Raw genomic sequence first — 24826 nt, forward strand, 5'->3', positions numbered from 1 at the left:
TTCAACATTCACAAATGCAGAACAGATACACTGCTAGACAGTCAGGAGTCACTCCAGCTTTGCAGCAGTTCAGAGACTATTCCCATAGCAACAATATCACATTTCTGCCAGAAGAACCTTGCCAGCAGCCTTTTGCTGTCTGTTGTTCCAGAATTAACATCCTGCCCATAAAAGTGAAAGTGAAGAAAAAACAAATGACATTTTGAGGGACCTAAAAGAAGTAGCTATGTGCATATGCATGCAGCTAAGAATTCCACATCTGAGTTTTATCATCCAAGTTGAAAGCTGATTTGATTACACTGAAACCCAGCTAAACTACAAAGGTAAAACAACAGAAACACAGGTCTGAGCAATAAGTCAAGTCTCTATAAAACTGAGTATATCTGAAGTGAAAAGTATGTTCCTCATGGACTTAGGGAAGCTCCCCCCACCAGGGGCTGCAGTCCGTTGGCACAGAGTCCCCTAACAGGTGTTTCAGTGAACTGATCTGGCTGAAAAATAACTATTTTGTGTGTGGCCAGGCCAGTTTGCCCACAATTCAGTTCCCTGATCCAGTTCACCACTCAGTTTGTGCTGGCATAAGGATAAGAATTAGTTGTTGGGGTGCTAAAATTTAAAGGTGTGGTTGAACCGATTGTTTAAGTCAATTTAAACCCCTCTACTAAAAAGGAATTCCAACAAAAATTTCATCTAATCATTCCACCCAAGTAAACGGTTGGACGTTCAGGCCTTGTAATTCTTCAGTGCAGGGAACTTGCCTTCCTCCACGCACGCAGGAAATGCCACTGAAATTAATTTGTCCCCAGAGGACTTTAACTGGGCCTGTCAAAGAGTGCATGGACTTCGTGAGAAAAGCAGAAAAAAAAAAAGATGGGAAGCTGCACAATTTCTTTTTAAGCAGAAGCAGAAAAAAGGATAACATTTCACATGCACTGGAAATGAAGCATTTCCCTACTGTTTTCCCGCCATTCAGAAGTCTCTACCGGTGCTCAGCAGTGCAATTTACCACAGATATTCAGTCTCTGATTTTGTCAAACAAGTCAGAAGCAAATTGATATGATGTGACAGTACTGATCATTTTCAAGTTCAGAGGACAAAAGATTTATCAAGGACACTATGGGTAAGCCTGACTCTGCTTCAAACTCCAATCATTTGGGGGCTTTGACCACCGTGAAACACTGAACATCTTCAACAGGGATCTGAACTAGATCAAACTTGAATTATTTTTGAAAACTCAACCTGAATCCATTACTCTTTTGAATTTTAAAACATTGATCACTTTACAACAGCTTTTCTAAATACAGAATAAAGGCAAAAGGAACTCCATTGTGGATTTAGCAGCTAGGAGATCAAATACTCAGACAAACATAGTTTTTGCAGCTTCCACTGGAGTCAGAAGGATACTGTATAAGCAAGACAAGCTGAAACTCCAGGAAAGCTCTATGCTCTTATAGTAGGTATAGCCAAAGGCAGATTTTACTGTGGCTTATTTTGAATCCAGCCAATTTTGCACAAGATGCACAAATATGAATGCCAAATTTATCTATAAATTGGGAGAAAAGGAGGAGGGAAGATGTAGGCAAGAAGAAAGACTGGGAAGAGGTAGAGAGACAAACAGAATGGGACTAAAAGTACATATGGGAAATCACGTTATTCCTGCATCATTTTGACTCCTTGCTACAGTGCACAGAAACGTGTACGGAAGTCAACTGACACCTATGTAAAACACTTCCCATTCACTGTGACAGCATATATATTTTCAGGCCCACTGGAAGCCTGAAATACAGATTCAAGGGTAACACAAAATACCACAACGGAAGGAAGAGAAACTGCTTCTGAAATCAGTGCGGCCTGCCAAAACCTGAAACTCCTTTGTAATGCTACAGTGACAGTGCAGTTTTCAGCAGCTCCCTAAGAAGATTAAGAGCACAGCTGCTACTGGAAACTTTGCTGCCGCTTTCACACGTCTGACTTGAGCTGATCGAGCAAATTGTTGTAGACCTTCGCTGCACAAGCGAGGTGGCGGGAGGCAGGAGTGCCGCCGCAGCCCTCCTCCCCTGCTCGCTGCTGGCTCACGCTGATGGAGCAGGGTGCAAAGAAGCACGCAGAGCATGCTTTGMAAAGCTGCCTAAAAGCTGCTGCCTGCAGGAAGGTATGCAACAGTTGTCTGCATGTAAACTGAGGTGAGCGAGTATCTTCCCTTAGGTTGTTGTGGGAAGCAGTCACTGTTCTGAGACAGCTTAGAAAAAGCGGAGAKAAAMATGCAAGTGCCCATTACTGCTGCTTTCCAGAAAATGCCCTCCAACAGATGCCCAGGTAAGACCCTCTTCCAGGTACAGGCTCCCCTTGAYGGCATACATAATCTCCTAATTTACACCCGCAAGTTTATCTCTTTATTTCTTATTTATAGAATATTGTTTTTTTTAAAAAAAAAAAAAAAAAGGCAGTAAAGAAACTACTTTAAACTCGCTAAGCTACTGGTAACGTTGTTTGCTATGTTCTGTTCATTATGTAATAGCAGTACTTGTAATCTGGATGCAAATAAGTCCCAATGGCATACAGAAAAAGTGAAAAATAAGCCCCATCAGGAGAGAATTCCACAGTGCTGTCAAGATTTATGTGCATCACTGCAACTTCAAAAAACATAAAATGCTCTTCTGTATATAAGTGCTAGTTGTCAAATCTACAGCAAAATTCCTCCTTATCTTGGGGTTCCAATTAACTTCCAAGTCACAGAAAATGCAATGATACTGAAAAAGCCCAAATAACTTTCTTATATTCATGCCCCACTAGTTGCTTTGACAGATCAGATAGAGTAGTAGTATTCAGTAGGGAATCTGAAACTTCCTGCATTTCCTTCCTTTTCTTCTACGGCAAGTACGATCATTGTTCCACAAGCTGGATTAAGACAATTTTATGTCTGTACAAAAGGCATCATCCACTCACACAAAGTAACTCGTGAACAATAAGTTTTTTGAGAATAATGGCTGGGAGCTGGGAGTGGAGGCAATAGAAACTTTAGAGAAAACAAAATGAAACAGAGTAGTAATTTCATTTAGTTCACTGACTTCCAAAATTTCCCATGATTGATAAAAATTGTAGCGAGGCATAAGCTCTCTTATCTGATAGTGCTTTATAAATTTACACATGCCACTGATACATCTGTGATGAAGAGCTCCCAGGTAACTAAGCACAAAATCCAATCTTTGGAGAAAACTGTAAAATCTTTTAAGTTTAGCAGAACAAAGCAAGTTAATTGAGCAAGTTACTCCATTCTCTCCTAATCACTAAAAACAAAGAATCCCTAACATCTTTCCCTAATGATATGCACCTTAGTCAACTCATCTGCACAGGCTGGAAAATACAAGAGTTGTGTAAATTATGACCACATTTAAGCCAGTTGTTCAATATAATTTAGTTTTCCTCAGATGATAGGCCACTGAGCCCTCCTGCAATCACTTAGCACACCAGGATTCTATTTTGATGAAAGTATTTTATGGAATAATTTAGTATTAATTTTGTAAGATAATAAACAGTTGCATTTTTTTCACACATGAACACAATTTAGTTCACAGAGAGAAGCGGAAATTCTATGCAAGGGGTTTTAAACCTGTATATATCCAATTACATGCTTTGAGATACAGAAGAGACAAGGAAGGAAAAAAAACACACAAGATAGGAATCCCAAAGATCATCAGCTGTCATTACACAAAAAATATAGGCTAGAAATTGGTTTAAAATCCTCCATATGTGACTCTCCACTAACGCTCACACTAATGATGCTTACTGAAAAACAACTGCTTTTYGGTTTTAAAAACACCTTGTACTGATGGGTTTTATTAGTACTACTAGGAAGCCTTTCTGCTATGTATTACGTGTCCTTCCAAAAGAAAATGCTAGAAGTCATTAAGAAATGTTTAACATTTAACTGTACTGTTCTTGGGTTGTGCAATTCCTTTTTGGTTAAAGGGATATATGACCTTTACAGAAAGGAAGGAATGCTTAATACTTGGCACAGTGACTTGGCAAACTAAGTTGCTTGTCCACAACAGGGAGGAGACAAGTTACTCTGAAGCTCTTTTCCTATACAGCCTAGATTTCTGCCTTGCCTAGAAAAGAATTTACCCATTAGGCAAGCAGGTTTAAACCTTCAAAGCTTTGTTCTGTTTTACACATGCTTTATGGCCAGAAGGCACTGCATATACTTGAGAAGGGATGAAATAATTTAAACAAATCAGGTACTTATTCAGTTACCACTGATGACCTTGCTGAACAGGTGAAAGCAAAAAAACAGCCCTTACTTTCTTCTCAAACACACACACAGGTCCCCCAAGCAAAAAGTTTAAATAAAAATGAATGGCTCTTCAATGCAATACCTGGGAGAGCAACTTCTTATGCTAAGGACATCTAAAAATCCCATCATTTCCTTTATGCTGAAAAGCAGAATGAAAAACAAATAAAAACCCTCTTGTTCTCTCTAAGTTTATTTTACTGCTAAAGAAAGAAGATTGTTGTGTTTGTAACCTCCACTCAGCTAACAAAAAAATCTGTCAGACTGGGAAGAATGCCAGTATTACTGTCCTGTTAGTGTACTACATCTTATGTTCCTGATTTTTAGGCATTGTTAGCCATGTCTATTTTACAGCACGTATGCAAGGCATCCTGTTTGTCTCTAAAAAGGAAATAGGAAAGTGCTTGAAGCTATGATGAAGTCTAACTGTTAAACAACAAGCTTGCCTCACTGAACCACGCAGTAACAGATTTTTGCCTTCCCTTTTGCAATAGGAACATCGCAGGCAACCGTTTGTCCCATCATGTTCTCAAATAAGTAGTGATGGTTCCCCTGACACTTTTTTTTTTTTTTTTTTTGATGTTCTAATATTGCCGTTCAGAACAAGTAAGGGAGCTGGTAAGCCAGTTCAGAGCTGAAGCTATAAAATACCCATTTAGACTGATTCCCAATTTATTCACATGCATCACGGAACACCCTAGCACTGCTCTCTGCTCCCAGCCCTCTTGCCAGCTGGCTTGGGACTGCCCTGAGCTCTCGCCCTGGGTCAGTGGGTGGCGCTTCCCACGGTGCTCGGTCCCATTTAACGTAGCACTTCAACTTGCAAACAGCCAAATCTCAAAGATTCAGGGCCACCTGCCAGTCTCTGGAACAGAGACGTCAATGCACTTTCTTCCTTTAGTCATGTAAGCAGCTTTACAAAAGTACAGAGTTTGAAGAGGACCTTATCGACTTTGTATAAACTTTTTTTTTTTTTTTTTTTTTTTGGGGGGGGGGGAAGCTCTAATAGGCCTATTTGATTTACACTTAATTATCACCAGTTCTTCCTTCTTGGTTTCCTGGCACTGGAATCTCTATAGTAAAATTAACACTGTGTTCCCAATGTATATCTCTTTTCAAAAGTTAAATGGAAGATTTACTTGCTTAAATTAAAAAATTTGTATTTTTTACAATCATGAAAACGTACTTTGATTCAAATGTCAACATTTTTCACTGGAGATGAAGAGCCTACATGCTGGCAGGGTCATGCTGCTCAGCCAAGGTCATGTTTTCCTACTGCCTTGCCATAGGCTCTATTTGTTCTGTCCTCAAAAGTTAGATAGAGCAATGGCTCTCTTTCTATTCCACAACAGCTACAGTAGAATTTAAAATAAATTATTTTTTAGTGACAATACTGTTTTCATGCAATGAGACTGCTGTTTCTAACTTTAGCACTTCAGTGTTAATCAGGTTATTAATGATATCAAGTTAATGCAACTTTCTGGAGGAYGAGAAGGAAGACCAAGTCTGGGTTACTTGTTAAGACCTCAAAGATATCTTGCTCTCGGTTTCTTCTCACCATGTAGAACTACTATGCCATCTCTGTTTAACAGGCAGCGCCATCTTTGCATTTGCAACAGATTTGAACAGTACTTATTTATTTGCTTATTTTGATATTCAACATTAACAGCATCAAAAACAACTTCAAGGAAGCCATGATTTTGAGGGTGCAGCGTTACTTTTTTGCTGAATGTCTTAAGCACAATTTTTCAGCATATCTTTTTTTCCCCAAGCAGACCTGGGGAAAAGTATACTTTTGTGTTTTAAGTGACAAATACAAGACTGAAACTGCCCATGAAGAATTATTGCATATTTAATTTCTCAATATAATTATTTAATCATACTTTATGCTTAGTGGGCAAAAGGTAATATTTTTGCAAATAAGAAATAGTAGACAATATACAGTTCTTCCTCCAAGTAAAGCAACATTGCTGAGATCTGTTATGCAAAAGAAGAAAGAAAATAACGTCCTTAATGCAAGAGCAACCATAAATTTAACACGATAACACTGTGATTACTACAATGATCACCAGTAAAAGTCAGCACTTGCAATCAACTGTTGAGCAATGCCACCCTTGTTCTATATTCTTAATCAGAGCGGGAGGGAGGAGGAATGCACCAAATAGTAACTGTTGCAGAGCAAACAAGTGTTTAACAGCCAATTCTCTTCTCTGTGAGAGAAATTATTTCCGTGCAAGCATTATAATTTACCCTAAAGAACAACGTTTATATTCAAGAACATATGTGCTATTTCTGATATTTATCTCATCTTCCCTATAGTTACACTTATGCCTGATCATATTTACCACCAAAATCAAGTTAAGCTCATGCTTAAGTAGCTACTCAAGCTACTCACCAAATCAGCCACATGTCAAAACATTAGGCTGACAATCAGGCTTCTTTATCCTGAACTTYCCTCTCACATACTGTGCAAAACCTCCAATAACATGGGTAGTGGTGAATTAGTATTGGTTTAAATACTAATCTCCAAAGAATCCTTTTGTCTTCCCTATACCAGTTTCTTCATCAATGTTTTTCCTGAAGGTCTCTCAACTAAGTTGTGCCTTAAGCCCGTGATATCACAGCCTCTGGCAATATGACTTCAGGGCAGTAGAAAGTGACCTGTTTAAGGGAGAATTCCCTATTAGCCTTTCCAAAAGCATGAGTTTCTATGTCCTGTTTCATCTCAAAATGTCAATGTTACTCTTTTATAAAGACAAGTTGAAGTGGGTGCGAAGRAATGCTCTGTCACACATCTGAGGAGCATGCATTATTTATTATTCTAGTTTCCACAGCAAAGGTTAAGATATGAGCACCTAAGTCTAGAGTGAAGCCTTTCAGTTCTAGGAAAAGCTAGAATACAGCACAGCCAAACAGACTGGGACTACATTACATTATCCATGTGCCTAACTATGCAGTCTGTGTGTGAGGCAGCAGGAAGATTTAGGCATGTAACCTTAATCAAAAAATACACTTTCCTGGTGAAAAAGTTCTGCAGAAAGACATTTTGCTTATGTCCCAATTTTGAAGCAACATCAGGGAAGTACAGCTTCTACCATGGCAGAATGAAATGAGTAGAACTTCTTCTTGATAAATGCCACTGCAAGCAACAAGCTGTTTTTATATTTATATTAAAGTATCTGAATCTGTGGGAATCTCTGACAGTGTAATTTTGTATAAGCATTTTCTACTCACTTTCCTCCTGGATTACAAATTGTTTATCTTTTATAAAATTACATCAGTGTTCAACAGTTTGCTCTTGTTTTACTTCTTAAACTAGTTAGGACCTATAATGAAAGACAGGRCAGTGTCTTCTCTTCTGCCTGGGGTATGGCAGCAGTTCTCTCTAGGATAAAACCAGAAAATGGGTCAGAAAGAAGTGGAAGGAATGTACCAGCCAAAGTCTCACCTTTTCTCAGAATTTAAGAATGTGAAGTTGCATAACACACACATACCTGTTGCATTATAATGGTGACGAGCTGTTACTAGGTAACTAGTGATTTTGGTTTCAGGATTGTTTGTTACAAGCTTGCAGGCTTCAAATAAAGATATCTAGGAGCCCAATTTCTCAGTACAATGTTCAGATTTTTTTGCTTAATCAGGTGGACACCATGGAGATAAACACCACAGAAAAAATCCACATCAGTTTCCTCTTATAGTCAGAGACATCCACCCAGTGGCACCCACGGAAAGCTTCCACAGGCTTTTACAGGCATCAAGTCACAGCTGCTAGAAGACAGAGTATCTATCGATCAAATCTGAGCCTGGAAGACCAAAAGTTTGTACAGCATTTTGTAGTATGGTATGATTATGACTTTAGCAAGACCAGGACCACAAATAAGAATTTCTCTTAGTTTCTCCATCAGAGAAACAAAACAAAACAAAACAAAACAAAAAAAAAAAAAAAAAAAAAACACCTCACTATACAAGTTGTCTCACCTCTCAGAGGGGTATATTCTAGAATACACTTCATTAACATCTGTAAAGCACTTCAAGTATTTTAGATAGAAAGTGATAACAAAGTCCGAAGGATTGGAATTATTTACAATATAACTTTACACACAAGTGTGCACTAATCTCTTAAAGAGAGCACAGTCCCAGTTCCAAAAAGAATAAAACATAGTGGAATAGAAATGATGTTCTCAGCTAAAATATTTGGTCATCATAAAGGATCCCAAACAAATAAACCAGTAAGGTAAATTAAACAATCGCAACGATGACTGCAAACAAGACAGTCCATGCAGACACGCTGCTGCACAGATTAGAAACAGATCAGTCACACACTCTACTTCTGTCAGATACACATTCTGAAAGTATTTGTGATAGTTTCATTTTTTCCTCACAGTTGATTTGTTTCAGCGAAGTGCAAAGCAGTAGCAGCCACTGGTCACCAACAAGGCCTGAGTATGTACCTGGCCTTCTTATCTCCTACAGAAACTGACAGATGGAATTTGCAAAGGCAGCCACAGGTTTCTGCTTCACACAGTATCATTAGATCTGCAATGCATTAAGCTAGAATAAACAAGCTACAATACAAGTTAACAGTATTAATGAGACTATAACTAGGAATCTAGGTTATTAAACTGATCTGATGCTATTCAGAAAACATATTAGTCTATTAGTAATAAAAGAGAATCATTGGTGGATGGGTTGTTTGAAAAACAGGAATGCAACCATTTGTGCTTTTTACAGTGTTTGAGCAATACAGACCATATTGCAGTAGAGGGTTTAACATATTCAACCTTCCACCTCTTGCCCTGCAATGAAATATAACCCTGATGTCCCTATTGTCACTCCCTCACGACGGCCACAGTATCCCACCATGTGCCATTCCACAGACCTCTATATATAGAATGAAATGACACTGTATAGTACATATGGCTCTATTCAAGCACATTGCATGATTATCAGGAAGACAGACTCACAGCTTACAGATTCCATGGTAGATATCGTGCTTCACTATTCTCATAATAAACACTATTTAAATGTCACAGTTACTTAAACAGGAACATTTCTCCCTCTCCCAAGTTTTATGCAATGACTGCACAGACATACACTGCTATTGCTTCAGCACACAAGGGCTCCTGCAGCAGACCCAGCGCAGCCAGCTTGTGGCCCAAATGGAGTGCAGTGTGTGGTGCCTGTGCAAGACTCATGGGATGGGGTTTAGTGGCACTGGAGTGGAACTCAGCGTGCTTAGTGCTGGCAGCATATACTCTTCCTTGATAGGGAAAGATAGGCATCCGCAGCTCAGAAAGCTGCCCTGAAAAGCAGCACCTGGAGGTTGCCGCTGGTCTGCTTTAGATCCTGCCAGGGAACTGTGCAGTGCTAGTTTTCTGGAAATCTCTAGGGGAAGCCAGGCCATGCCTTGCTGTGGCAGACTAACTTGACAAGAATACTCTCCACCGGAATTACAGCATCACAGTACCGTAAGCAATTGCTATCCACTCTTGATATTACAGAGGTATGATAGGTTAACATGGACCATGCCTTCTAAAGCAAAAAACAAAAAACAAACAAAGATAAGAAGACTCTTCTCAACACAAAACCATACCCTAAGAAGGGAGGAGACAATGTTCTAAGGAGGAAAAGAGAAAAAAAGGTGCATTCTGGAGATTGCTGCTGTAAAGAAATCTGGGAGTTTATGCTTATCTGCCCTAGATCAAAAGGAAATTAGGTGCTAAAACTATAGCATACCCATACCAAAAATACATCAAGGAGATGGAAAAGAAGGCAGAATTTTGTAAAATACTTTTTTTGTAACTGCAAAGTTAACATAATTGTGTACCCATTCAAATTTTCATGGAAGTTTCAGAAAAATCTTCAAGTCATGAGTGCATCTCTAACTGACAGAGAGTTAATCCTTTCAATAACAAAAACAAAGAGTCTAATTAATGCTACCCTGTGAAATCTATCTTCCCCTGGGGTGAATACATTTAGTCAAGAGCATAATAACAGCCACTTGTTCTGACAGCAGCTACAAGCCAGAACCCCTGGAACTCAACAAGTCCTTTTTTCTTTCTTTCTTCCCCCCCTCCCCCTTTTCTTTTTTAATCAAGACTGGCCCTTCAAATAGGTACAATGCACTATGACTACTTCTTTAAGGCATTCAAACAGTATTCCTGTTTCTCTGCAGTCATCAATATGGAAGCATGACTGCATTACTACAAAACAGACTTCCTCCACATCTATCTGCAGAGGACAACGTGTTTTGTTGAGACAATAACAGTTTGGACACTTATTTATTATTGTATCTTATCCAAGTGAACAGCAACTTCATAGCTTCTGGTGAAACAGCACCACCACAGTACTGTGAAAGCATGCTAAATTACTTATTTACTGTTTTGTAGATTACATAAGGATCAATATTCATCCCGTTTTAATAAGGTTAAGAAGAAAGGGAATGTGTAATTTTGAGAACTGACAAAGCAACCAGTAAAAATATTTAATGACACAGTAAAAGGAATGCATACTCTTCTCTCCCCGCAAGGTGGGCTGTGCACTGCCATTTGAAAAGCCTCATTGCAGTTATCCCTATGATGTTCTGAAATGATTACACACYGACACAGGTATATATTCATAGCTGGTGCTGAAAGAGGTGTGTCTCAGCACTGCAGAAACAAAACAGCCCTTTTCTTCTGAAAACTAAACCTCTCATCCATGCTTTTCAGACAACTGCAAAAAATAAAGACCACGCTTGCTATTTAAATGGACGAATATCTTTATGGTATGCATAGGGACATATCCAGCTAGGATCTGCTGGTCCAGCTAGTCCACGTCCTTTACTGCATTACAGCCCTCTGCTGCAGTAAAGCGATGGGAAACCCCTGCCTGCTCTCCGGGAGGGAAAGGTTTGCAAGATGCACTGAGCACTCAACACCCAGCTCCCACGGACAGGCAATGGTACTGGAGCACCTACAAGTGCTCTAGCCCCACAGCCGGCTCCCCCCAAAGAAAGGGCTACAGTGATTAGAGAGCGCTACACCCTCCCCATCGATCCATACAAAGAAACCATAGACACCCCCCGAAGCCTCGTTAATAAATCGACTTGCTGCACTTCCCCAGGGTGGCTGGGGCCCGGGCAGCCTGCCCGGGGCGCTGCTGCCCCTTCCCAGCAAGGCCCAGTTCCCCGGCAGCTTTCACGTCGCCACGTCCGCTCCCGAGGGCAGCGGCGGCCAAGCGAGCACGGCAGTGGGCACCGAGCTCGTCGGGAATAAAGGCACCGCGCGGGTCCTGGCGAGCAGCATCCGCGCCCCTGCGCCTTCCCCCGAAGGCAGCGCCAAGCGCAACCCCACGAGCCCCCGGCTGCTCCCGGACGCCGAGCCGGCGCACGCCGCAGCGGCGGACACGTACCTCTGCAGGGGCATGATCTCGCAGGCCATGCTGCTCCCGGGCCCCGCGGCAGCTCCCCGCGCAACGCCTGCAGCGCCGCCAGCGCCGCGCGGCCCCGCTGCGGAGCGCCCGCGCTCGGCCCCGCGGCGCGGCCCGCCGCCAGGCGCGCACAGCGTCCGGCAACGTGCGGGTGCCCCGGCACCCGACAAACGCACGCACCGAAGCGACCGCCCCGCGCCCAAAGGCGCTTTCACCCTGCAGGGCTTCCTCCTGCACGGCCTCTCCCTCCCAGCCTGCTCGCAAGGGGACTTGCCCTACGGCTACAAAGTGAACCAAGCCCGCTGCAATAAGGCTGTTAATTACTGCAAATTGCTGTCGGATAAATTTTTGCTCAACACACGAATTTAGGCCCAGTTCACAGGCAAAATCTTTTGCCGACAATTAGGACACCATATCTACGCAAATAAGTTATTCCTGTAGAAATGGCTCACCCRGACCAAAAACAGCATTTTGTCAGTTCTCCAAACGATATAAACCATACTAGCAGTCATCATCTTGAGCCGCTGTGCCCACACCCAGATTATAGATTTTATCAACACAGAATTACTGTAAAGAAAAACAAAATTGTACATGTATTAATCAAAAGAGGTTTCTAATGTTGAGCTCATCCTGGATGGCAAGAAAGGCCACAAACCAAGATCTAATCCAAGCACATGCCGCTGGACAGTTTTAACAAAAACACTGCATAAAGTTGGCTTTTTTAAAAAAATCGATCTAACTATGACCAAAAAGCTCTCTGTGCTTCGGAAGCATTACCCCAAGCACCGAATGACTACGCATGGGCAATAGGCAGTGCCCAGCACCCACCCACAGCCCCAGCAGAGCTGGGTGTTCTCTGGGGCAGGAAGCCTGTGGGTGCGTTATACAGCGCCCAGGAAGCCCACCTGGAGCTCTGCGATGGTAGATACCATTGCTGGGTACTCCTGGTATGCAGGCTGCCCTGTGCCACRCAGCTGCACACACACAGCTTCACCTGGTCAGTCTCTAGGGCCTGGCACAACAGTACCTTTGATCTTACTCATCATCCCTTTGCATTTCAGTAGATGCTACTGTAGTCCACAAGGTTTATGCAGTAGTGAGCCAGTCAGTCCAAACCCACAGTGAAGAGGAGCATACAAGGACTCTTCCTTTACTATTCAAAATGAAGAGACAGTGTTGCAGAAGCAGAACTAATTTTTATTGATGTTCCCAGTGGGCCACTCTCAACAACTATTGCCTCTACATCTGTGCCTGCTGACTAAACACTTTTATTTGGTGAAAATCTGGGGACGGGTAGAGATGTAACAAAAGAACACTTGTGCCACTTTCAACTTTTTCCATGACACTGTAGTTTTCGAAAAAAAAGTACAAAATCGGGGTCCTGTACTGAAACATTCGATGGCTGCTGAAGAAGCATACTCTAAATTTTACCTCTGCACCTCCTCCAGCTGGAATTGCTAAGGAACCATCTTCAACTTACACCATYATTAGATGGAAACATTTCTGCCACTGTCTTGCATGCCAACAATGTCACTGCATCACACCTTTTGCAACAGAAAAGGGGAGAATMTCAAACAGATGGAGGGCATAAGACAATGGAGCCTTTCAACCTTTTAGGAGGTGAAAGCCTAAAGGCTAATCCTGGCACAGGCAGTCAGACCAATCTTGTAAAATYAAAATCAAAACTACAAGCACAATCCTCCCTCAGTTCCAGAGTGGACTGGCACTGGTTTTGGGAAGCTGCAGCCAGAGAGTGTATTTAAGACTTCCATACAGATGTAGGTCATGTGAATCAGCCATTAACCAAGTCAGCTGTCTAGAGAAGCAGGAGATGCTCACAGTTTGCTAGAAGGATATCAGACATCTCACGGGGATGCCTAAAAGACACTTGTCTTGACTCCTCTCAACAGCAGAGAGGAGCATTTGTGCTTTAAACACAAAAAGAGTGGGCTAGAGGTCAGATGCAGTCCCAGATCAGCGGCCTGGAGTAGAAACACAGAGGTCAATGGAGGAATGGCTCTGCCTCAGTGTGCTGCCCTGTCTCCTGTTTGCTGCTGTGAGCAGGCTCACTGGAAGAAGTGCATTGCGCATCAGTAATGCTTCTGCCAATTGCTACAGCACACAAGCCTGCTCTGCTGTGCCACAGTCGCACCAGGCACTAGTGCACAGGGCCATTTTGTATTAAAGTCAGCAATGCTGAGAAAGCACTCCGCTACCATAGACCTCGGCTGCTACTATCTGTGTCAATTAAGTGATAATCTTGGTGACTGCCTGTTAAGTTAAATGTGTTATATGTGCTTCTGAACAACTAAAACCACACACAAAAAAAGATTTTACTCTGCTATACAAAACTGGTCTTCTGTATATAACAAAAACACATTGTACTGCTTCACAACTAAACATTAAATAAAATTGCCTCTTCTTGGCCAGTCTTCTTTTATACACACACAATTATTCATACTTTATTACACTTCTATAAACTGAGCATTACCACCAGGATACTAAGAAAAAAAAAGTTTCCACATTTAACTATGGACTTGTCGACATTAGGAATGAGCCAGGGTTTTCTAGAGCAGCTTGTTGAATGAACTGAAGTGGAATAACTCAAATAGTTGCTGCGCTCTAAATTTATACCCTCGGTATTTTGTCATAATTTCCATGTGACTACCCCACATAAATGAGCTTAAAAGTACTAAGATTGTGACAAGGAATTTACTGACAGGAAGAGAAGCTGAAATTACCAGAAAGATTAATTTATGAATTAGCATTAGTAAAGAAGGTCAGTTCCYGGCACTGTACTAAGATCAGCCAAAYTGATTAAAATCACCCAGTACSCCGTATGTCATCAACACCTCCAGACCCACCTTCTCCTGTTCCTGTTCTGTTCTTCTGGATTTCCCTCAATGGGCTGTCAGTTTTCTCCTCCCTTTCCTCATCTGCATCTTTAACAGTGCCAAAAACATCACAACTGAGAAGACGTATCCTAACTCATGTTTCCCAGCACACCCACTGGCATGTAACTGTAATGCCCATTAAAAGCAAGGAGATCAAAGATGAAAAAAACACAGCTGCTGGCCTTTTGCTAACAGCGTTGGTTTCCCAAGGTTTTAATTATTTCCGGAGTAGCTGCAGATATGGCAATAAAAGATTTTAACACAGGGAAATGTCAAAGAGAGTGAAATCAGAATTTGTACTTCAGGTCATAGAGGCTAACCATTTGTAAAAGCAGTACTACCTGCTACTCAAAACAGCAGGAAACCACCCCACAGTGCATGTCACCTTACTTCAGATGCATCATCTGAATGAGCCTTTTGATCCTCTCACCCTGCTAAATCAACACAAAACTTCTTAATTCCTCATCTCCGCTGTTTATGGATACAGACCATAAGCAATCACCATCTAGGCAGACAAAAGTTGCTGGAAAACTGAAGTCTCATCTCTAAACAATTTTCCTTTCTTCTCTCTGATGTTTACTTTAAAGCCTCTTTACTACTTGGGAGAGGCAGAAATTCCTACCCTTCCCCCTACCCTCTTGCATCCTTCTTTAACTTGCATGATTCAAGATGGATTACCACATATAAAACCTGGGATTATTACAATAYTTTGTTTTGGATTTGGCTGTACTTGTTAAATCTATTTTCCCACGTTTAGTGAAAACAAAACCTCTTATGCAAGTTTTACACAGCTCTCACATTCCTATTGCTCAGAACAGCCAAACTTATTTGTTGGCTGCAACAATACACTGCAGTGGCTATTTATGGTACCACCAAACACACWTCTAAAGGATACACTTGCATATCCTTCTCCCTCCATTCTTTTGGAGAACTTTAAACTTGGGTTCATCCAAACCATATACCAAAAAATGCTTWGAGTGAAATGAACAAACCATATTTGTGCTATGCACAGTCCTCATGCAACTACAGAAGACATGCAGGTGCCATAAAAAGTTATAAGTACAATGGGGAGAAAGAAAACTCCTTCAGGACAGGCACAGCATCCTCTGGTAACTGCACACTTCCTAAGGTATTGAGAATATTACAGGAAAATAAACAACAAATAATAGTAAAATTATTAACTCTCTTCCAAAATATTTACACTTACAACTATACCTCAGCACCTAGGTCCAAAGTTTTTGATCTGCAGATTTATTACTGAAATTCAACAGAGTTAAAAAAGGCCCTGGCCAGAGCCAAGTATGAGAAATCACACCACTTCTCCCCTSCACCACAAGTGTTTAAAGAATTGGAAAGGAAGTGTCCTGTCAACATCATTACAGAATTGCTTTCTCCTCATTCCTTTTCACACTAAGCTGCACAGTAAGTATTTTTCTCAGAGTATAAAGCAGTAAGAGAAGAAGATCGGTGAACAGCAGGGCAACAGGGGGTAGAGTTTATAATTGATCTAGATAATGGATTTTGTGAGGATGTGGCTGTGTCTTGAAAAGCAATAGTAGCTATCCCTTGCCCCCCTGCACTGCCAAGCACTTTTTTTTTTTAAGAAAAAAGTTCTCGCCTGATGTGATAAAATCTTAATTTATCTAAAATGCTCGAGTTCTGTTCAATGCCCTCAATCCATTCCTCCAGCATTTACCAAATTATGTAATAATCTCCCCTTGTAGAAACACAAAATGTAAAGATATAAGCACATCTTAATCATACTGAAAATTAAAGCTTAAAGTACTTTTCAAAATACCATTAATACACATTAAAAAATACCATTACTTACGTACAACATATTTATGTTCAATACATGCATTTTTCTCTTAAGAGTATTKATACATGTAAACAGCCACAATTACAAATTGAAAAATCTTCCTGCAGGACAGATGATCTGTGCGCAAATAAGTGAAGCACATGTAAATAAAAACTGTATTTGGAAACCGTAGTCCTTAATGTCCATATAATGTAGAGAGAAGATTACATAGGCCCAGTTCAAAAGAATACAATGGGTAGAAAGAGCAACTGATGCATCAAAACCATAATTAAGTAAAGTAATTTAATAATCCTCGGAAAGTGGCTGAGTATCCTGAGACTTTCCAAGGTTGGCACTTGCTTAATAATTTTATCAATGATGTGAAAAGAAGCATAAAATAATACTAGCCAAGTAAGTAGATGATCCAAAGAGGTAGGAGGGAGAAAGAAATGGAAAAAGAAATACAAAATCTAGTTCTTTTTACATGCTGTGTGCAAGCATTACATGTTTCAATACAGCCATAGATAAATCCAATCTGACACTGAGAATATGCAGCTATGCCTGCAGAATTTTATATGCTAAATTGCAATCACTGCTGCTAAATTAAGTAGCATTTAATTCTGGAATTAATTGTGATCCCATCATATGCAGGGAATAATTCAATTATAGTTTCTTTTGACCTTAAAAATATATCAATTTAATCATATCAAATTAATTCTCCTCAAAGGGGACACATGATTGATAGTACCTTCTTGCAAATTTTAATATATATTCATTTGGTATTGTGGCTTCTCTGGATCGTCCTCTGGGCTCTTCAATCAGTTAAGCTAGGATCAAGGAAAGTGAGTTCAAAATCAGCAATAGATTGCAGGGAGTTACTGAACCATGATTTATAACATAAGGAAACAATGGGAGTWTAGCAGACAATTTTGTCTCCTATAGTAGTAAAAGAAATCACCTTAGTTTTCATCCTGCTGGTTGAAGTTCTCTGTATAATATACGACTCCATAGGCATAGTTACTGAAGAAGTGAGATAGTTCTATCCATAGGTACAGAACTAGGGATGTTCTCCTGAACAGTTCAAATAACTCACATCTCAGGAGTTTGCTCAGAAAAACAAAACTTAAAAAAAAAAAAATCTATTAAAGATATTAATGTAATAAGAACAGAACATACACATCAGTGAGTTATGTGCTAGACTTGTCACAGTAAGCAAATGAACAGGAAAAAACAGTCAYAGTCATAAAAAGTTGTCACAAGCTCAAACACATACTACCACAGAAAGTCCTTGTTGGGAAACTTGGAATGAGAAGGTGCTTTTAACTTTGATGAAGAAAAGACCACTCATTCAAGGATGATACCTCTGTATCCATGCTATGACTGCTGTGTTTTTAGCAATGCAGAGGTGTTCTAGTTGTTCTAGTTCACTGCAGTGGATGATTTTTTTTTATGGTTGCCTTTCTAGAGCAATGTTAAACCTTAGACAAACTGCCCAGATATAATTTGCAGAACTATCTTACACATTTTCTAACTAATATTTCTCTTGTCCAAATGAGAATCAGGTCATTCTTCRTCTAAGTTGACTACATTTTACCCCTTTTATTTTCTGCACTGGCATATAACTTTTGCTGGCATACTCATGTGGAACAATGACTCTTTTTTGCACTATAGCTCCTCTGTTCCCTATTGAAACTTGGAGGGCTATGTTACCTTTAAACACAGCTACTTAAGATCTATTAAGGAGGAAACATCTTGCAGAATTATTCCTTAAACTTGCTGGGACAGGAGAGAAGTAAACACTCAGGTTCTCAGCGTTTCTGATCCCAGCCAACAGATAAGCATGTAGGTACATTTCCCTGGAGCAGGCCACCCCAAGCTCGCAGGAGCCCTGGATTAGGTGCTGTGGCTGCTCTTCATTTAGAAGCAGTGTCCTTTGCAAKCACTGCCACACCTGCCATCAGCCGCTTCAACTTGTTCTAAAGGACTCTTACCCCACAGGATGGCATAGAAATCGTTTCTTGGCTGCCCTCCTGGAGAAGGAGGGGGATTGGGAGTAGGTTCCTAAAGGGTTTTCTGGGAAAGCATCAAGTGATGAATGGTTTTGCCAGCTAATCTGCTGTGGGAACAGTGTAAAGCATGCTGTATGTCAGGTCACTAGGTTCTCATTTGCACCAGTTAGTTTAAGTGCCAGAACAGAGGACAGCAAGTAAACAAGCAGAAGCTTGATCTTGTACAAGTTATTTTCAAAGCAGGGTTTCCCAAAGCTCTGCTAATCTCATGGAATTCCTAAAAAATTAATACTTAACAAATTTCTTTCATTCCTCTAAACTTATTATTTCAATAAAAGTGTGCACAAAAAACACTGTAACAATTCAGTTGTTTCAGACCAATAAGGTTTGTAATAAAAAGCTCTCAAAAAAAGTATTCATTTRTCTAGGAGAAGATTCTGAAATTTTAAAATGACCCCTTGTTATTCCCAGAATTATTTATTTTCCCTACCAAATATGTCAATTTTTAATGTTCCCACTCGTAAAAMACATCCTTCAAACCCTTAACAACACTACTGCCCTTTGAACTCCACACCTCTGTGCCCATTATGTTGCAGGTTTTCTCAAGTACCTTCAAGTGAAATGCTTACAGCTTATCCTTACAAAAATAATCATCAYCAGAAGCTGAATGGCTGGTTCATGATGGGACACAGAGGTGTGTCTTCTCATTAGGGTCTGAATACCCTGTAATTGCATCTGATCAGAATGGGTCCCCTTCACTTCTCAAAGGGGCTGCTGGTCTCTTGCCAGGTGACTAGCACAAGATTAAAAGGCAAGAAACAGTCAGGATAATGTTAGAGAGAAGGCAAAGAGGTTATGGGTCTGAAGACTTGCATGGTTTTTCAGACTGCTGAGGCTGAGCAAAAGGCAGGAGTGGCAGATGGAAAAGGCCACAAGATTCACGTTCAGTGAACATGGCTTCACCGAGAGGTAAACTTCCTTCCTTGTTGGCGAGGGTGTCTGGCAGGATCACCCTCCAGAATAATCTTCTAGAAATAGCTCCTTCTTCTTCAGAAAATGACGTAACAGAAAGGAATCCTCCCTTAGCAGAAGTGATTCAACAGCTCTTCTGGCTCATGAGACAGGTGGTAGGGAAAAGATGACCAGGCTCAGTCTTGGCTGCAGAGGCTGACTCCACTTGGGAGGTATTAAGAGAAGAGTGAGCTGGGTGAGAATAACTTGATCTCTCTGCTCACCCCCATGGAAGCAAGGGAGGTCCTGGCTAAAAGACAACTCTCACCAGATCTATTAAAACCTGACAGCAATTGCCTGGAGCACACCATCTCAGTCCAGCACTAGGGGCTATTTCCTGTACCTAGCTGTGTTAACACTAAGAATTATTAATTGTTGTTTATGGGCAGCCAAATACAATGATGCTGGGCTCAGACAGTGTTATAAGCAATGCAGCTCACTCACTGAATGTGAGCCTTACCACCATGTATCTATCCAGGCTGTGCAAACACATTCCTATTCTGCCAGAGGTCAGTCTGACAATTTGTTAGGAGCGCCACAGAGAGTTATTGAAGACAAATTAATATGTAGTTATCAGAAACATCCAGAACGACAAGAAAAGGACCATAACCTTACAGTTTCCCAATCCTCCTCTGTAGTCCTAGAAGAATCTAAGCTTTCCTACTTGGGGTGAATAAAGCCAGCAAAAACTAATGAGAGCTTAGAGGAAGCTTTCTCTATTCTCTAAGACACTCTGTAATAGTAATACACTCAGGATGGTGGTCATTGGAGTTTTTGCAATTTGTCACATTCTGGAGTTTTGAAGGCTTTTTGAAAAGGAAACATTTATAAATATTTTATAAAATGCAGTGCACATTAGCAGTGCTTCCAACAGAGTATTTATTTCATGGTGATTCTAACTACAATTCAAGAAGATAAAAATGTTACCTTTATTAGATGTTAATCCTTTTCCACATGACCCCAAATTTCTGAATTCAGACAGCTTGGAGATTGTGACAGGGCTTGATGAATTGGTGATGGAATCTGCTGTCTCCAGAAAGGAATCCTGTCAAACTCTTATGACTGGAAGTCATTAACATCCAAGCAGCCTTTAGTAATTTCTTTGCAATGGCCCAGTGGTCTTTCTTTTCACTCATCTGTACTAGAAATACACTGCTTCCATCACGGACAGAATTGAATGGAGAACTTTGCTTCAGAGCAAGGACTATCTTCTCATTTTCTAACTGCAACCATGCAAGCCTTTCAGGCTGGTAGGAAGGCACAAGCCAGTGTGAGAAAGTGTAATTTGTAGATAAGCAGTCATTTAGGAACCAAATTCCCTACAACAGATAAAATAAGAGGAAATCTCTTTTTGCCACTGACCATGACAGAGGAGGATTTTACAACACTGAAACTGTTCAGGGARAAACAGATGCAAGCAAAGGGAAAAGAGCACAGAATGACAACTTTACCCTGCAACCTCAGTCTCTTATTAGACAGCTGACCATTCTCATTAAAAATGTGTGTCATGGGAAGTCACAGCAGAACTCCATCAACAGACACCACAATGTGCTGAACACAACATCCAAATATCTCATTTCTACAGCTGAACCAGGAAATCACATCAGCAAACGAGTCTGGCTGAGAACTTGGTAACCTCTGTACGCTGATTTTCCTGCAGACTGCCTACAGGAAGTAGGCCGAGGTCCCTTTTRGTAAGTAGCACAGGAAGGAATGCCTCAGAGCTTCAGGTGACAGAAAACTGCTTGCTCTGCAAAGCTACCGGAAACAAGATCATCTATGCTGATCCTCCTTAGCTAAGCAATGCAACAGGCACATTGGGAGACAGGCCGAGAAGCTGTAGGAAAGGGAACTGCTCATCTACTGCAATAAAAATAAGTAAAGCCACAGTGCAGAGAACTGCTCATTCCACCTCTTCCCTGTGAAACAGAGATGCCAATTTCTTATCATGCACAGTGTCTTTTCCCATAAAAGGTCACGAATCCTTCTGTTTGAAAAGATCCTCAAAACTGTCAGATGTTTGCATCTTCTTTCCTACAGARAAATATTATCTGACTCAGGTGGCACCTGGGTGCCACCAGCCTCGTGAGATGAAGGGACTTTCTCCTTATAGCAAAAGCAGATAAGGAAAAACAAACAAGRTGACAAAATAAATGATCTTTCTAGTTGAAAGGGCAATGCCTGAGACAGAAAAAGGGAGTCAGTTTTTTTCTGCYGGGATTCAGGTTTATTACTCAATTGCTATGAGTTTACTGTAGTCCCTTTTCGATTTTTAAGGCTAATCAATACTGTCCCAGGAAACAGGAAAAGCAAATCTACTCTGCTTATGAAAGAACTTTTGCTTCCCTATAGATATTCTGCCATTAAAATGCTGCTTTCTACATGAAACTGTGGTCAGGTCTTTGTTTTGTTTATGATTTTTGTTGCTTCCAAGATGAATCTCCATTTTTGTGGCACAGGTCTAGGCACCATATTCAAAATGTTCTCCAGCTCAGATGCAGTAACTCATCATCAGGTAAATTTTGCATAGGGAGGCAAAAAAACTAGAGGAGGCAAATATGAAAGTTAGAACAGTCTAATGGACAAAGCCCAGTCTAAAGCAGTTACCTGTATGGGGCAGATGAGAGAGGGAAAATGCTAGAAAAAGTAAACTGAAATCTGCCCAGGTGACTCGCATGGAAAAAAAATCTACCTAATTACATGTTATTGTGACTGTCAATATATTYTGATTGTGGACAGCCAAGAAGTACTGAGAAAGAGCTGAGACCACACCTTGACTTACCTTTCAAAGTCACCTACCTCAGAGAGAAATATAAATTACATGTCTCTATGGCTCATGAGAGAGTTTTTAGAAAACTGAAGGCTTTTCTTAACAACTCATTATGTAATGTAGTTCCTAGTGCCAGCATCTCACAATGCAAGAAAGAAGGGAATTGATTGCACAGGAGGGTGGAGACAAATGTACTCTCAAAGTTAAATGAGTCAGCTTGGAAAAACTAACTCAACAAAATCTGAAGAGAAAAAGAATGAGACAAACAGCAAAAATATGTTACATAAGAGAGTCCTCTCTGAGTACTCAGAGCAGTGCCCACCAGGACCTGCTACTGAACAATGCAGAAGGGAACCTTCTTCATCACKTTCTGATCCACCGTGCCCGAGACCTTTGTCCCTTCACTGAGCAGTTTGCTCTAAGAATTCAGGGCTGTCAGAGGGCAGGGATTGCTGTTTGGCTGTAATCCCGTCCATAAACCTGGCAGCAAGGCTCCTAAGTGATAAGGCAAATTATTACTTTGGATAGGGACTGAATGTACTGCCATGAGAGACTTCAAAAACAAATACTCTCCAAACCTAAACAAAAATTGTCGACTAAGCAAATCCCTTCTTCTCCCACCTCCAGCTTGATTTGTTCTGGCAACAACAGGCATCCAAGTTCTTATCACATGCCAGACAATAATGGTAAGTTTTGGCTTGTTTTGGTTTTAAACCACAGCTGTTAAAAGGAATGCCAACAAATAGGGAGAGTGTTTATAGTAAGCATAAACTTCTCAGTGTACAAATATATGTGTTTTCATACCTCAGCAATCAACAGCTAGAACATGCAAACACTGTCCTTAACAGGGTGCAGCAGGGTACACAAACCCACCCCTTCTTTTAGGGAGGCCATTACAGCATGTGTTCCCTGCACTAGCAGGAGGTAGGCCAGATATAAGGATCTTTGTGAACAAAAGGTCGATATAAACAAACCTTCTCTTTGAAAACATGCACATGCTAGGACGCCACCACAAGGTAGCTTTACTGGCAAATCTCATTTCAGCTGCAGCTGCGGCCACAACAGGAATTTATGCTCTTTGGCACACAAAGAGATGGATAGAAAGCACTGGAGAAGTCTGCTTACTCAGGGAACAATTGCCATGGTTGCTCTAAAGCTTCAGCTCTCAGGAGCTGCACAACGTTTTTCAAAAAGTTTGGCTGCTGAGCACTAGCTACTGTGCACACCCTCATTCCCCAGCAGTTGATCGTTACGCACAAGGAAGGTGCCTGGTAACACTCCTTACATCATTAGTTTCACCTAGGGAACACGCACAGAGCCTAAAAACAGGGCAAACAACAGCATGTCCTCCCACAGAAGCATCTTTCTTTAAAACACTACCAGGACTGCAAAGAGATGAAGCTCCAGCAAATGTTAGAGCAGTAATATTCAGCAAAGCCTATTTCAGTGCCCTTTCCAAGGGCAAAAGAGTCAGGATGGTGACAACAGAAGTCTGCAAGCAGCAAGCATCGGGCACCTCGGAGGGGTGCCCACAGCACCAGAGAAGGAATTTCTCCCTGCCATCAACAGTCCCCTGCCTCACATTCTGGCTCCAAGAAGCATTTTCCTTCCCACCTGAAGGCTTCCCCTTTCCTTTGCTTCTGACATTCAAATTATGTAAAGTTTAGCATGAAAGGCAGTGAACATTGCTCCTAAGAGCTAATTTGTAGCCTTGTAGGAGCTTAGTACACCCTGTCTCTCATGTGAACCTCTGATTTAAAGCAYCTCTAGGCAAACTCCAAATCCCAGTTACAATTTATGCAAGTGCCTGCTGAACCAGAGCTTTGAGCAGAGGGATCCAAACTGGGGTGCCCAGCTTCACACAGCTGCAAGCTTACCCTAGCCCCATCTCACTGAGAACCTGTCTGGTAAGGTCCCCRGGGAGCCCCATCCTTTCCTACCTACACACTAGTCCCAAGTTCTTGCCTCCCARAACTCTTGAGGTGTGCAGTGTGGGTCCTGCTGCCCTCAGCCAGGTAAAGATATGGTATGTGGTTCCCACAGTCCAGAAGTTTGGCTGCCCTGCGCTAAAGCTCTGCATAGGAGCTCTTGCAAAAATGAGAGAAGTCTCAAAGAAATATGTAATAATCCGCTTACTGAATACAATCTTTCGTCCTTCTTCAAGAGGACCAAACTCCTTCCCCACCCCTCTTCCTTCCTTTTCTCTTTCCTCCCTCCCCAAATGTTTTGGGATTTGCTCAAAGAATGAGTTACAGGTATGTTTTCCTGCAACTGCATACTAAGCAGTTTGCCCTTGGCACACAGCTATAATAATGAGGTAATTCTCGAGAGAACACACACATTATGTACCRGCAGAGATTATGGGTATATACAATTACTCCATCTATTTTGGTCAGAAAAAAACATATCAACTTTACAATATGACTGTCTTAAAAGCAACAGTCATCAACAGAAGGAGTAAAGTAGAGACAACAGGTAATAYAGATTTTATGCTCTGTAATATGTTTTGACCGCAACTGATATTTCACATATTTGAAATAACAGCAGCACCTTCAAAAGATTCATGCAATAAGGAATATCATAACTGCTAAAGAGGCATAATATGTACCTTTCAATACTAAAAAAAAAAAAAAAAAAAAAAAA

General features: G+C 41.0%; 1 protein-coding gene across 8 annotated transcripts in view; it reads right to left on the minus strand.

Annotated features, from left to right (window-relative positions):
* The window catches only part of FAM13A (family with sequence similarity 13 member A), a 129979-nt gene that overhangs the window by 52941 nt on the left and 52212 nt on the right, over positions 1–24826 (minus strand). Inside the window, exon 1 of one of the 8 annotated variants that reach the window (XM_085299939.1) lies at positions 11684–11757. The exons of the other annotated variants lie outside the window; for them this stretch is intronic. Coding sequence (XP_085156065.1) covers positions 11684–11712 — 29 coding nt within the window. The 5' untranslated portion in view covers positions 11713–11757. Of the gene's footprint in view, positions 1–11683; positions 11758–24826 lie in introns of those variants that run through there. 8 annotated transcript variants of the gene reach the window in all.

Source organism: Rhea americana, unplaced genomic scaffold (genome assembly GCF_003343005.1).
Source record: "Rhea americana isolate MKP2758 unplaced genomic scaffold, rheAme1 scaffold_157, whole genome shotgun sequence".
In the NCBI taxonomy this organism is placed as follows: Eukaryota; Metazoa; Chordata; class Aves; order Rheiformes; family Rheidae; genus Rhea; species Rhea americana.